The following is a 12755-nucleotide window of genomic DNA, read 5'->3' as shown; positions in this document are numbered from 1 at the left end:
GTATTGTGAGGACTTAATTGACCTTAGATAAAAATGTGGTCAGCTGCACGAGTCATTAATGTACAGTACCTTAAAATAGCTTCATTTCTAGCCTGCTTATTTCTCTATGCTGTGCTGAAAATGAGTATGAGATACTGAAAAGAACCTCTACTGTAATGTTTACAATTTAATCTCTCAGATAACCCATACATAGCACCTCAGGTTAGCTGCACTCTGCACAGTGGGTTTTTTTATTCAATACTTTTTATGTTGATTTATAATTTTTTTTAAGGTCATAAATGATTTACAGAGCCATGGTTAGGGAAAATGTGTATGGTAAACAGAGTGGGATTGAACTTGCTGGAACTCAGATATTGAAAATTATAGACACTAGTCTAGGAGTTTCCTGACACTCTTTATGGTCAGTGAACAGTAAAGAGCATCACCAGCGACCTATTTACTTCATTCCAGAAAAGCCATCTGAGAGAGCATGCCTGAAATATTTCGCAGCATGATCTCTGTGTATAGAATTGAAGACCTGTGTTTCTCTGTCTCACAGGTGTTTCCTATGACCAGTTCTGGTGGCCCTATCACTGAATATCCTTTTATAAGGACCGGACTACTAGGCTTTATAGGACCAGGTGGACTTGTCTTTGTTATTGGCAAAATGGATGGTTTGATGGTTGTCAGTGGAAGAAGACATAATGCTGATGACATTGTAGCAACAGCACTGGCCGTGGAACCAATGAAATTTGTCTACAGGGGAAGGTTTGATCCTTTCTTTTCTTATATTATGTAGAAATCTGTATTTTGCTTAGACCAGGTGTAAGTGACCCAAAATGCTTTCAGAAGGCAGTGCCTAATCTGCACTGGGCTTTCTGAAAGTTTCTGATATCAGTAAAATAGCAATGATATGAAAGTTCTTTGCAGTTTCCCTACATTGCTGTTTATATGGCTGGAACCAGGAGACAGCAGAAGGAAACCTAAGACAGTGTTGAGGCAGATACCAAGGTCCGAAACTGTGATTATTAACATGTCCTGTTGAACAGTTGGTTAATTCTGAAGGTGTTGACTCAACAGAATCCTAGCTCTCCGAGTTGAACATTTCCAATGTGCCTAACGCTGAAGTTCTTGAACATGACAGTGGTTCCTTGTGTGATCTTCCTAAGGTGCTGAAACTGAGCAGGAGACATCTAAAACTTCTGAAGAGTCTAATGCAGTAACATTGCCTAATGCATTACCACGTGATCACATGGCAGACCTCTCACAAAATGATGATGCAATTACTTTCTTCTAAGATGGGGCCAAAGAAGATGCTTATGCTGGCTGTTATACAACAGTTTAACAATCACCTCAGTGTGACCCAAATGTACTGCTTTTCTTATCCCAAGAAGGTTCACTTCTCCAACCCTGCTGTGACATTATGCCTGTATTTACATGATTCTAGAACAAACCTCCCTATTTCTCCTCCAGAAGTTATCCAAAACTGTTCTGGTTGCTTTTTCCCCATAAATAAAACACTAATTGATGTACCAGTTGTCTGAGTAATAAATAACAAAATCATAGTTATGGAGGGTTAACTTAGAAGACAGGTTTTTCCATCTGTCCTGGCACTAAATACTCTTCTCTTCTTCTCTTTACAGAATAGCAGTGTTTTCAGTGAGTGTGCTGCACGATGAAAGGATAGTTATTGTTGCTGAGCAAAGGCCAGATTCCACAGAGGAAGACAGTTTTCAATGGATGAGTAGAGTGCTCCAGGTAATGCTCTTTATGTACATTTGGAAGCTATTTTTTCCTGCTTTATATTCTTTTTATTGATCTTTCAGGCCCCCGAAGTAACTGACATTTATCTTAAAATAATTGTAAGTCCACCTTCAGTTGCACTTGCACCTAATGAGCACAAAATTAGATTCTTCTGAGTGACAGTTCCTATTTGGGCCACACATATCCAAAGAGTAAGCCTTTTCCTAATCAAAATGCTGTAAGAAAACAGGGATTATTGAAGTAAGTAATAGCAAGGAGAGAATAGTGTATGGTTCATAAGAATATAGTCATTCATTATTTCAAAAGGGTAATGAATGAATGTATTGTATATTCATACTGTCGAAAGCTACCAAAGTCTCTTGCTGAATAGTTATTGGCACTGGTGTGGAGTTGAGCTCATCAAAAGTAGATATACGTATCTGAGCTAGATCTGCAGATATTTTTTTTTAATCAATGGGAGATAATTATGTTTTTCTAGTGCACCATGTTGATAGCTAAATAAACTGAATGAAACACAGCCTAAAAATGCCGATTTTTCTCCACTGAAATGAAGTGATCGATTAGCTCAGATATAGGTATCTACAGTGAGGTTATCTGCATAAAGGACACCTATTGCAAGGAATCCCATTCAAGCTGTCTGGTGGATCATGCAAGGCACATACCGCTACGATGAAACCCACCTTAATGGTGTTGTGGACACTTTGACCAGTAGACAGAAGCTACTGAATACTAAAAAATTCTGATCTTACATGTAGCAGTCCAAGCTAAGGCAATAGCATTACCATACTCAAAGTTTTTTCAACTTGAATGTCCATACACAAAAAAATTAGATACTTCAGATAGCAGTCATCTTCCATCTCCTCCATCTCCATGGTTAAGCCAATTCTCACTCAAAAGCAATAGGTTTAATGGAGATGTAGTCAAATGAAGTCTGTCTGTTGGTACCTTGTGAAATGGTCTCAGCTCTGTCTACAGCTTGTCACCTGTTACTTCCACTTCCCTTGCTTACCTTCCGTTCTGTCCTTCCTCAAGGACTCTTCTCAGGTAAATATATTGCAAGCATCTTTTTTGCTTTACCCAAGAGCCAAAGAAAAAGATCCCACACAATTCAGAGAAGATGTTTTTATTCATTATTCCCTTGTACTGAATAAGAAAGGGAATCTGTCTGCCGTATCCTTGAAGAGACTGAACAAATAAGCTTTCATCCATCTCAAGACAGATTTGTCTGCTCTCTTGATTTAGAAGATAACTACATTTCATACAGCTAGAGGCATCTCATATTCACAGTAGATCTAAGTTATTACCAAGAAAAGCTAGAACCTCTAGCTTGTCCATCACACAGAAAGCCTTTGAAGCACCTAGTAGCACCTAGGGCACCCTGTTTTAGAAGGAGAGGCTTTTGGATTGCCCATGCTTTGATAATTTTTATCAAGTAGCAAGCTCCTAAAGAAAAGCTTGAAATTCTGGACTTAACACTTCTCCAGTTTTGTCACTTTTTGTGACTTTTTCTATGTCCCATTTTTGTGACTTTTACAGAAATCATGTCTTACACCATCATAGACAGTAGAATTCAGTACTGAACACTGTGGGAGTCCGGTGTCAGGTTGGTCCTGCCAAAAGTCAATCCTATTATTCTGAGTATTATCAAGTCACAGCAGTGTCTGGAAGTGGTAGGCCATATATCAAAGTACACATATGTGTGGCTGCTTTTATCACCCCTGTGTGAAGTCTGCAACTCTGGCATGTGTCACTATGTGAACAAGAAGTTTCTAGTTCCACTTCAGCTGAGAGCAGAGATGGAGGACAGAAGCCAGGAACACACGGGATGCATTGTGCCTCCTTCCCAATCAGATTTTTAATGATAGATGTCAGGAAGTGGTAACCAGTTGTATCTGAATCATCTGCTGGTGATGAGCAACGTAACGATTTCACACTCGTGTTACGACTCTTAGTGACATCCATGATAACAAACTACCAAATGGCTACTCATTTTTTATAGTATTTGTGAGCCTCGTCTGACACCTTGCGTCTGCTGCCCTGTGCCAGCCCTGCCCTACACTGCCTGCTTCTGCTGTACCTTGCTGTGTCTCTGCCTCTCTTCCCTAGAGTTGAGCTGCATCAATTTGCAGGACTTGTTTCCAGTGGGTTGCACCTTGTTCTGACTCTCCCTGGCCCTTCCTGCTCCTCAGCAGAGGGTTGAAAGACGGTAGAGCTGCTTTAGAAATGGGACTATGTTGGACTGCACCTGTGGGTTTTAGCAGAGGCATGGTTGGGAGGGAGCAGTCAGACTGGGTAGAGAGTGTCTTGAGAGTAGTGGAGGAGTATGGTTTTCTAGTGACAGTGTGAGTGAAGATCCCAGGTCGCCCAGCAGTTCAGTCAGACGGATCCTAGATACACATTCATCTCCCAGACTGCTGCAAACTGATCTGACCCTGCAGGCAGAGTTGGGGTTCCTGTACGTGGCAGACTGGATGTTAGTTTTACCAGTGCGAGTGCACTGGCAGGACTTGACAGGACTAGACAAAGCTAGGAGATCTGCTGCAGAACTGGAGAGTGTCTGCCTGGAGAATTTTGTCAGAATGGGATGTTTTCTTAGCTTGAACAACGTAGTGATCTGGACTCTGCAAGTCCTGGTATCTCTAATCCATTTTCTCAATGAAACAGAGAGATAAAGATTTCAGATACTCTGTTTACTTCTGGCTGAACAGAGTAATTTCAAAAACCAAGCCATCTCATCAAGAGGCATAAATGCCAGCAGTATTAAAATTGACTGGTACTCTTCTCTCACAAAATTTTACAGCTCAGTTCATTAGGGCTCATTGTTGTGAAACAAAGTCATTCCCTGCTTCAGTGCCAAATTCCAGTGTGTGAAAGGTGTCAATTTTGATTGACCCATGACATTTTATCAGGCATTGTGCTGCAGAGGTAGCTGTCAAAGGATGCAGTTCTGAAGTCACTGGGGAATCGTATATAACACCCCTCATCCCACCCCAGCTGAGTATCGCTTTCCGTTCACCAACTCTAGGAGCCACACTGTCATACATTTGAGTAAGAGCGGTTACTTGTGCCATAACAGTTTTCCTTGAAGCTGATGTCAGGTGAGGTTCCCATGATTTATCACTGCTTTTCAGAACCTACGAATAACATTATCATTAGGAGGTTATGATGGTTTCTGCCAGAAACATGAGACATTGTGTGTTGGCTGTCATATATATCTTGCTATTGCTGATCTTTCAGGTAAGGTGTACATAGACCAGCAGTGAGGTCTTCCAATTCTACTGTGAGATCTACCACTACTAAAACTGCAATGTTCGTGAAATGAGTAACTGCTTTATTATTCTTTCTTACAAAATTTTGCAATCAAATAAATAAAAAGTGAAGCAAACAGAAGCCAAAAGCAAAGCATTACTTAGAGTCTCTGTAGAAGTAATCAGTAATTTATTGGTCTACACTTAAATACATAACTATAAATGATTATTTGATTCTCAGAATATAGATTGTATCTTCAAGGCAACAGATGTATGCATTCACTTTTCTCACAATTAAAAATTAAAATGCAAGTCAAGTAAATTATATTTTTAAACATTTAACTACTCATCAGAAATGCTGTCTGTAAGTTGTTTCTCAGTCTGCTTGGATGTCTGAAGTTGTTTTTCTAACTCGCTGCAATTTTTGTTACCAATGTAAGGAAAATAACCAGTTAAAATGTGTATGGAATTAAAATCTTAAGTGCGTGGATATTCATGTTTAACTAAATAAATTCACAGATACTGTACGTTATAGATTTTTTGAAAGTGCTGCAGTTTACTCCACTTGTCAGACAATGAACATGGTTATTACAAGATTCAAAGATGCTTATTTTTCAGGTTTTCATTCAACAGATTTTTTTTCAAGTGGATAGTTTAATAGTTTTCCCTTCTATTGTACCAATTCCCATTCCTGCCTGTGGATCTTTTACACAGTAATCAGGCAGTGAAACAGTTTTTATCTTCGAAAATTTTAAAAAAATTGTAAGCGACGCACATAAGTAGGTATATGGTGACCTACGTGCAACTTTTGAAATTTTTCTTTGCTCTGCAAGATGAACTGGATATTAAGTTGATAGGAATCCTTTGAACTTTTAATTCTGAGAAGCGTGCCGGTTAAAATCAATTTCACATGAGTTGCCAGCCCATCTTAGTAATAAATCTCCAGGATATGTGCTACTAATGTGTGCCTAAGGGATGCCTAGGTAGCATTTCTTAATAGATTTCTGTGTATTTATCACCAGGTTTTTGTTTGCTTTTTTATCTTCTGGAATGACTGTAATAACTCAGTGTTACATTTCCGTCCACCTGTTCCCACTGAAAAGAACCTCTTATCACTGACATTGCTGAAGTGTCTTTCCAATGCCAGTTAATTATTAGGGTTGTTTTATGCAGTGCTTATTAGAATGATGAAAAATTAGCCTTTCATTAAAATTGACTTCCTGCTTTTTTTAGGCTATTGACAGTATTCATCAAGTGGGAGTCTACTGCTTAGCGCTCGTACCAGCAAACACGCTTCCCAAGACGCCGCTGGGAGGAATACACCTGTCAGAAACCAAACAGCTCTTCTTGGAAGGATCGCTGCATCCTTGTAATGTGCTGATGTGTCCCCACACATGTGTAACAAACCTGCCTAAACCAAGGCAAAAACAACCAGGTAAGATGAGTGAAGGCAAAGGGACCATGACTTAATGCTGTGTGTTCATGCTACTGTACGGAGCAAAATCAAGTAACTGTTAATGCAGGTGAGAATCAGCTCGATCAGGTACTCCTGTTAAATATTCCAGGTGTGTTAAGGACATCATTGGTTTTGGCAGAAGCTGGAAGTACCTTCACAAAGACTGCAAGGAAAAATGCTCCAAAAACCTAAGTTCAATAAAGATGAAGACAATTTTACACTCTACAAGGCAGTGCTGAGACCACACCTGGAGTTCTATGTAAATTCCTGGCCAGTTATGTTTAAAGAGGATGGACGGAGACCAAAACAGAGAAAGATAAAATCTTGGCTTATTTGAAGGACGAGTTTGTAAAGTAGAAATAGAGAGGAAGAGGACTGTTGACACTAAATAACAGTGTCGGAAGAAGAGCAAATACTTAAAAACTGGTCATGAATAAATTAAACCCAAGAACGAGGATAAAGGTTTTTACCTGAGTAGGGAGGTTCTGGATTATTCTTACAGCAGGTATATTTGAGGGAAAACCCTAACTAGTTTTAAGATGGTTCTTCAGTTCTGCTACTCTTTATGAAGAATATTGGATGAAATGGTACAGCAAAGCACTGACTCAAACAACCGAGAAAGCCCTTGTAGCCTGCTGTAGTCTAGGTGCTGGTTACTCATGTCCAATGACTGAGAACTTTTAGCAAATTTTTTACTTTGAATCAAATTGCAGATTTTAGTACTCAGATTAATTTCAAGGATTTCTGGATCTGTAGCCTCAGGCTTAAGACCTGAATTCAGCTACATTAGACTAAGTGTTGATTACTTTCCACTTCGAAAACCAGCATGGAATATGAAGTGTTTTTACCCTCTGGATCTCAAATATGGGCACTACCCATCATGAATTCAGAGTAAGTTTGCCAAAACCATCAGCTTGTTTCTTTATTTAAAACCCTTGGACAGATGTTTCAGAAATCAAAACCATAATCTCAGTTTGCGGATACTGGGACTGTCAGAGGCTAACAGTGACTTCCACTAACTTAACAAAAGCAATGAAGCCTTTAACTGCAGTGCTCGCTTTGGTATTTTCTTGTTGCTGCTTCGCAAAGTAATCACCGAATTAGGATCAGTGCAATGGAGAAACTTACAGATACATTATGTGTATGTTATATATCACTATGGTAAAAGCAATGCCAGGAACGCAGACACCAAACTGATAGCATCACATTCTCCCATTTTGCATAGTTGTGACATACCCAGAGGATATATTGCTTTCATCTTTTAAAGCAGAGTAGTCTGTAGATGTTTATTGTACATTATCTGGTTAGACATCTCATATTTTGACACTTATACCACATACCATCACTGAGACAAAGCTTGGACATCATAGGCTAGAAGTAAAGCCTGGTATCAATTGCAGTTAATCAGTAATCCATGCTGGAGAAGCAGAAAACAAATGGTAACATGAGTGTAAATGCTATTTGTGAGACAGGTATTTTTCCCTAATGGCAGCAACAAAACATCAGTGAAATCCACCTCTTGGAGAAGTGTCAGCCTTGACATCTTTCTTTCTTCTAAAGTTAAATTATTTTTCTTCAGTCTCTACCTTGTGCTAAAGGGCTTGCATATATTTTATCATATGCACCATCTGCCTTCCTAATCCTGTCACTTCATGTCTATTAGCATTACGGAATTGCTAATACAGATGCAACTTAGCCCAGGGAACAGAAGAGAGAAATAGGAACGTTGTCCGTGAAGCCTGGATACATCTCATCTGGTTTTAGGCACTTGAATGGACATGCCTAAATTAGGAGCTGAATTTTCCAAAGATTCCCCATATCAAGGCAGACAGGATGTGTCTTTGGCTGTAGAGAGCCTGTGCTAAATGGGCTCCTCAGTTAGATATGTTTAGAGAGGATGAATCCAAGCTTACATATCTTCCAGCTACTTCTGGTCCATCAACCAAAGTTTGTATCAACAGCGATGTGCTCAAGGTTTGGTGTTGTGGATAGCAATGAGGAAAATATCATGTAATGCAAAATAAATGAAAAGAATTTTCATCCACAAGCAATGGATTTTTATTGCACTTAGCCCATTTCTGATTTATTCTAGAAATTGGCCCTGCCTCTGTGATGGTGGGGAACTTGGTCTCTGGAAAAAGAATTGCACAGGCCAGCGGTAGAGATTTGGGGCAAATAGAAGATAATGACCAAGCCAGAAAGGTAAGCTAAACTTTTCTAATAGGGCTTATATTTAGCTAAGCTCTTTTGGGGGCTTATGTGAGTAATTAAATTAGTAAGTTCTAAGCTGTATAAATATTTATATATTTGTAGTAAGCAAAAGAGAAGGAGCTAAAGAATTAAAGTTGTGCTTAAATTCAGAGAGATCAGTAAGAATGGTTTATTGCTTTGAAAGTATATGTAGTAATATATCATAATCCCAGCAGTGGCTTCACTTCCAGAAAAGGCCGCTGCTACCGTGCAAAAGCACCTTGCTATAAATATGTGTGGTGACAAGAGAATTAATTCATGTTTAGTGCTTCTGGATATTGATGTAAAATGTAGCATATAAATAAGAAAGACATAGCTAAACTAGCAAAAATAGTTATCTGGTTTTTAAACCCCAAAAGTTATTTAGTGTCATGACTATCACTCTGCTTTATTTTAGTTCCTCTTCCTCTCAGAAGTGTTACAGTGGAGAGCTCAGACGACTCCTGACCATGTGCTTTACACTCTACTCAACTGCAGGGTAAGAAGCTCAGACCGTTACTCTGACAGGCTGCAGTGTGGAAAATGGCACACTGGTATTTCAGCTGCACCTGCTCATGCTCTGGCTGAACGCGACCTTTCTGTTTCTTTTCCCATTAATACTCAGCTGTTATATTTAATGTTCACTGAGGCAGAGAGGAAAAGAGAATAATCATTGCCAGTTGTCAAAATATAGATTGCTTTTGTATGAGACAGTGTGCCTTACACATTTCTCATTTCTTTTTCCACCACATATACATTGTGGGTGAGCTGACACCGCAAATCTATTTCAATACTGATCGTTCTTATACCGAAGAGTAGTATTTAATACTGCTCACCATCCTGATTTCCAATCTGAAAAGCACAGACTTGGCAAAGTCAAAGCATTTTCCCTAAATAAAGCAATGATTGTTAGTTTTGAAACTGGACCATCTGGGGGAGGTGTGAGAATGGGGAAAGGAGGTGAAGAGAAGAAGAGGTATGTCCAGAATTCAGCCAGGTCTGCAGAGGATCACTAATAAATCTCTCTGCGTAGCCTGCATGAGGTGCCAGCCTGGCACAGCATTTCATTGCTTATCAAAAATGAATTAATGCATTTTTGCATTAAAGTTCTATACCATGTCACATGGTATAGAACTTGGCTTTAGTAAGACTGGGTGATTACAGACCTCCTAGATTATTGTAGGTGACGAACCAGTAATTCCCAAGAACACTGTAGAGAATGAAAGTCTGATTTCAAACCATCCCACCACAGTACATCTGTCAAAACTGGGAAACATACGTAGGGAGGAGTGAGGGTCTCCAGGAGAGGCAGGGCCTGGAATAGTGCTATTCCCCTGGGCCGCCTGGAGTAGCTGGTGTTGTCTCAGCCCATGTGGACCCTACACAACTTGGATGGATTCTTAAACCTCCAGTAATTTGTGAAGCTCTGTGAAATGACCACTTCCTGTATTTACAGGATATGCTTCCCCAGCCTATATTACAGTGCTGGTACCAAAATTCAGTTTGAGGCTACCAAGAAGTCATTAAATTACCTTTTTTAAATTCAGATTAATAGCTAATATTATGTGAACATGTGCAACTTGACAGATAATAGTGAAGCAGTAATGTAGTTGTCTGTGGCAAAGTAGAAAATTCGAGAGGCAATGCTGTTTATAGATTCGATATTACACCATTAAAATAGTGCATTGTTTGGTCATGTAAGTTAGGAGCAAAGAGGCTGTGAGAAAGAGACAGTGATATCCACACAGGCTGTTGCTTTTGAGCTTTAAATAAAGCAAGATTTCCCATGCTGGCAGAAGGGTTCAAACAGTGGGAGGGAAGGGCACAGTGTGGAAAACAAGGATTAACAAAATAATTTATCGTTCCATAGAAGTGAAAAATAGTTGAATTTTGAAATTCAGTTTTTCTGCTTCTTTAATACTCTCAGTGTGGAGTATCTTATTATATGAAATTTGTCATATGATAAGATACTTATCATATGTTTGAGAGCTGTAATGCTTTATGGAGAGATTTAATGTTTTATGGAAAGGAGTGACAGGTTTGGTGGGTTTTAGCCTAGGCAAGTTTTATTGCCCATCTTGAATTTTAGTTCTGGTTTGTCACTTTTCCCTTTTTGTCTTCCTTGCACATTGTCTGTACACTTTGTTTGAAAACATCCAGGCATCTTGCAGTGGATGACTAATAGAAATCCACTGAGATTAGTGTTTCCCTGTAGCTCAAGCTTTTTGAGAATTTGGAATATTTCAAAATTAGCACAGTGCATTGTTTTTAGTGTGTGTCATGAAGGATTGCAACACCTTTACAGTGCAGGACACCTCGTATAAAAGACCCAAAGGGAATAGTTGCCTGGTGCTTGCCAATGATTCTTGTCCAACAACAGGATGCTCCTTCCCTGCACTTCATATAAACACTGTCTTTCCACTGGTTCACATGCAGCAAGTGCCAGAAGTCTTAAATGTAAACAAGTTTTGCACAAATTTACATGATTTGCAGCAATTCCCTTTCTGTGTCAGTGGGGCCTGTGCTTCTGATGTATGCAGGGATATAATAGGTCCTTCTTCCCATGACTATGCAAACAGGCAATTTCTTGAAAGAAGGAACGAAGAGTTTAAGCACATGCCTACTGGCAGGTCTACAGTGACAAGGACACCCAGACCTCAGGTCACTTTGGCCATATTTAGGGCTGGACAGATGGAAGCCATCTCTAGTCCAGCATCCATATAGTTGCATATGTCTTCAGAGGAAGCTTTCTTAGTGAAATTATCTCTGCATTATTCAGAAGACTGATTAAAATTGCCTGAAGTGCATTTCAGCAAGTGTGGCTGCTGAAGATTGTGAAGAGGAGTCCTGAGCCCTGACTTTGCCCTTTTTATTTTCAGTTAGGTTTGTCCTCTTTGTTGACAGTGTTTGAGTTTGTATATAGTTTGTGATAAAGTTTGTAAATGCCAAGTGATGCCTGGTTAACATGCCACTACTTCTAGTACTAGACCTTTATCAAACTGCTCTCTACTCTCTGAAGCTTGTGGTCAATAAATACTGCGGTGGTGTGTGGGATGGTGATGGTGGATAAACCAGCAATCAAGCCAAATGCTTATTATTTCTTGCCTTGTTAAAATAGAGTGTAAAGAATATTTACTTAAAACAGAAGACCCTATTGCTTTCTCTCTTAATAAGGACACTGATACAATATTTTTTATTGCACTGCATTGCATTTTTGATATATTGTTCTTTTTAAGTGTATGTATTTTCTTACCTTTTTTTTCCCCAATTTCTTCAGCTTCTCTGTTTTTAAGTGAACTTAGTGCTTGTGATAGGTACCAGGTATATCACAGCAGTACTGGAGACTGAAATCCTCTTTTTCCACAGCACAGGTACACAGGCAGAGAGGTGCAGCCCTTCCCGTACTGCCCTGTCCCTTTATCCCAGCCCAGACCTGACCAGACCAGCTCTAGGCACAGTCAGTCTGTCCTGCATGTTCACTTTTAGACTTCTCTTCTGAGGTGTCAACTGCGGTAGTGAATTTTGTGATACAGATGTATCTATTTCTCTAAAAGTGTTTGTGTGTGTGCATATATACACACATACGTATTTTTAGGGAATGTAAGAACCATAACACTCATCCAATTTAAAACACTGTAGCACAATTTGAATTGCCAAATTCTGTAGCATATTATCACTTCCCCTTTTTTTTTCATGCTGACCAGAGTTACTCAAATTCAACAAATGCCTTTCTTTTCTATTTCATTTATATGCATGTGCTTAGCTTGTGTTCCAGACTAATTCTATTCCCCATGACAATGTATTGTTTTCTCCTGTGTCTTTTATCTCTTGTCTTCTAAAGTATTTCTGCGATGCCATTTGGCTTCCTTCCAGCGTGCAGACAACGAAGTGCAGTTTTCAGGATTGCTCTCCACAGATTCTCCAGATTGCTGCAGAGACCATAAAGGCACTTTCTTGGCTGTAGCAGGAATGCTGCCTGTATAGCAAGGGAAGGAGTACAGGTTACATGGGTGGAATATTAGCAAACTACTGTACTCCTTTGATTAGAGAGAAAACACTGTTGAGGGCAGAAGGTACAG

At 39.5% G+C, this 12755-nt stretch overlaps 1 protein-coding gene across 6 annotated transcripts in view; it reads left to right on the top strand.

The window, feature by feature from the left end:
• Window positions 1-12755, top strand: part of DIP2C (disco interacting protein 2 homolog C) — a 327852-nt gene that overhangs the window by 258183 nt on the left and 56914 nt on the right. For all 6 annotated transcript variants that reach the window (XM_075492421.1, XM_075492425.1, XM_075492419.1 and 3 more), the window contains 5 exons: window positions 539-747; window positions 1623-1737; window positions 6225-6426; window positions 8540-8649; window positions 9095-9175. In XM_075492421.1, the coding sequence (XP_075348536.1) occupies window positions 539-747; window positions 1623-1737; window positions 6225-6426; window positions 8540-8649; window positions 9095-9175 (717 nt within the window). The remainder of the gene's footprint in view (window positions 1-538; window positions 748-1622; window positions 1738-6224; window positions 6427-8539; window positions 8650-9094; window positions 9176-12755) is intronic.

The sequence above is a fragment of the Mycteria americana genome, chromosome 2, assembly GCF_035582795.1.
Source record: "Mycteria americana isolate JAX WOST 10 ecotype Jacksonville Zoo and Gardens chromosome 2, USCA_MyAme_1.0, whole genome shotgun sequence".
In the NCBI taxonomy this organism is placed as follows: Eukaryota; Metazoa; Chordata; class Aves; order Ciconiiformes; family Ciconiidae; genus Mycteria; species Mycteria americana.
The sequence above is the reverse complement of the archived record's forward strand: the minus strand, read 5'-3'. Positions and strand labels throughout refer to the sequence as shown.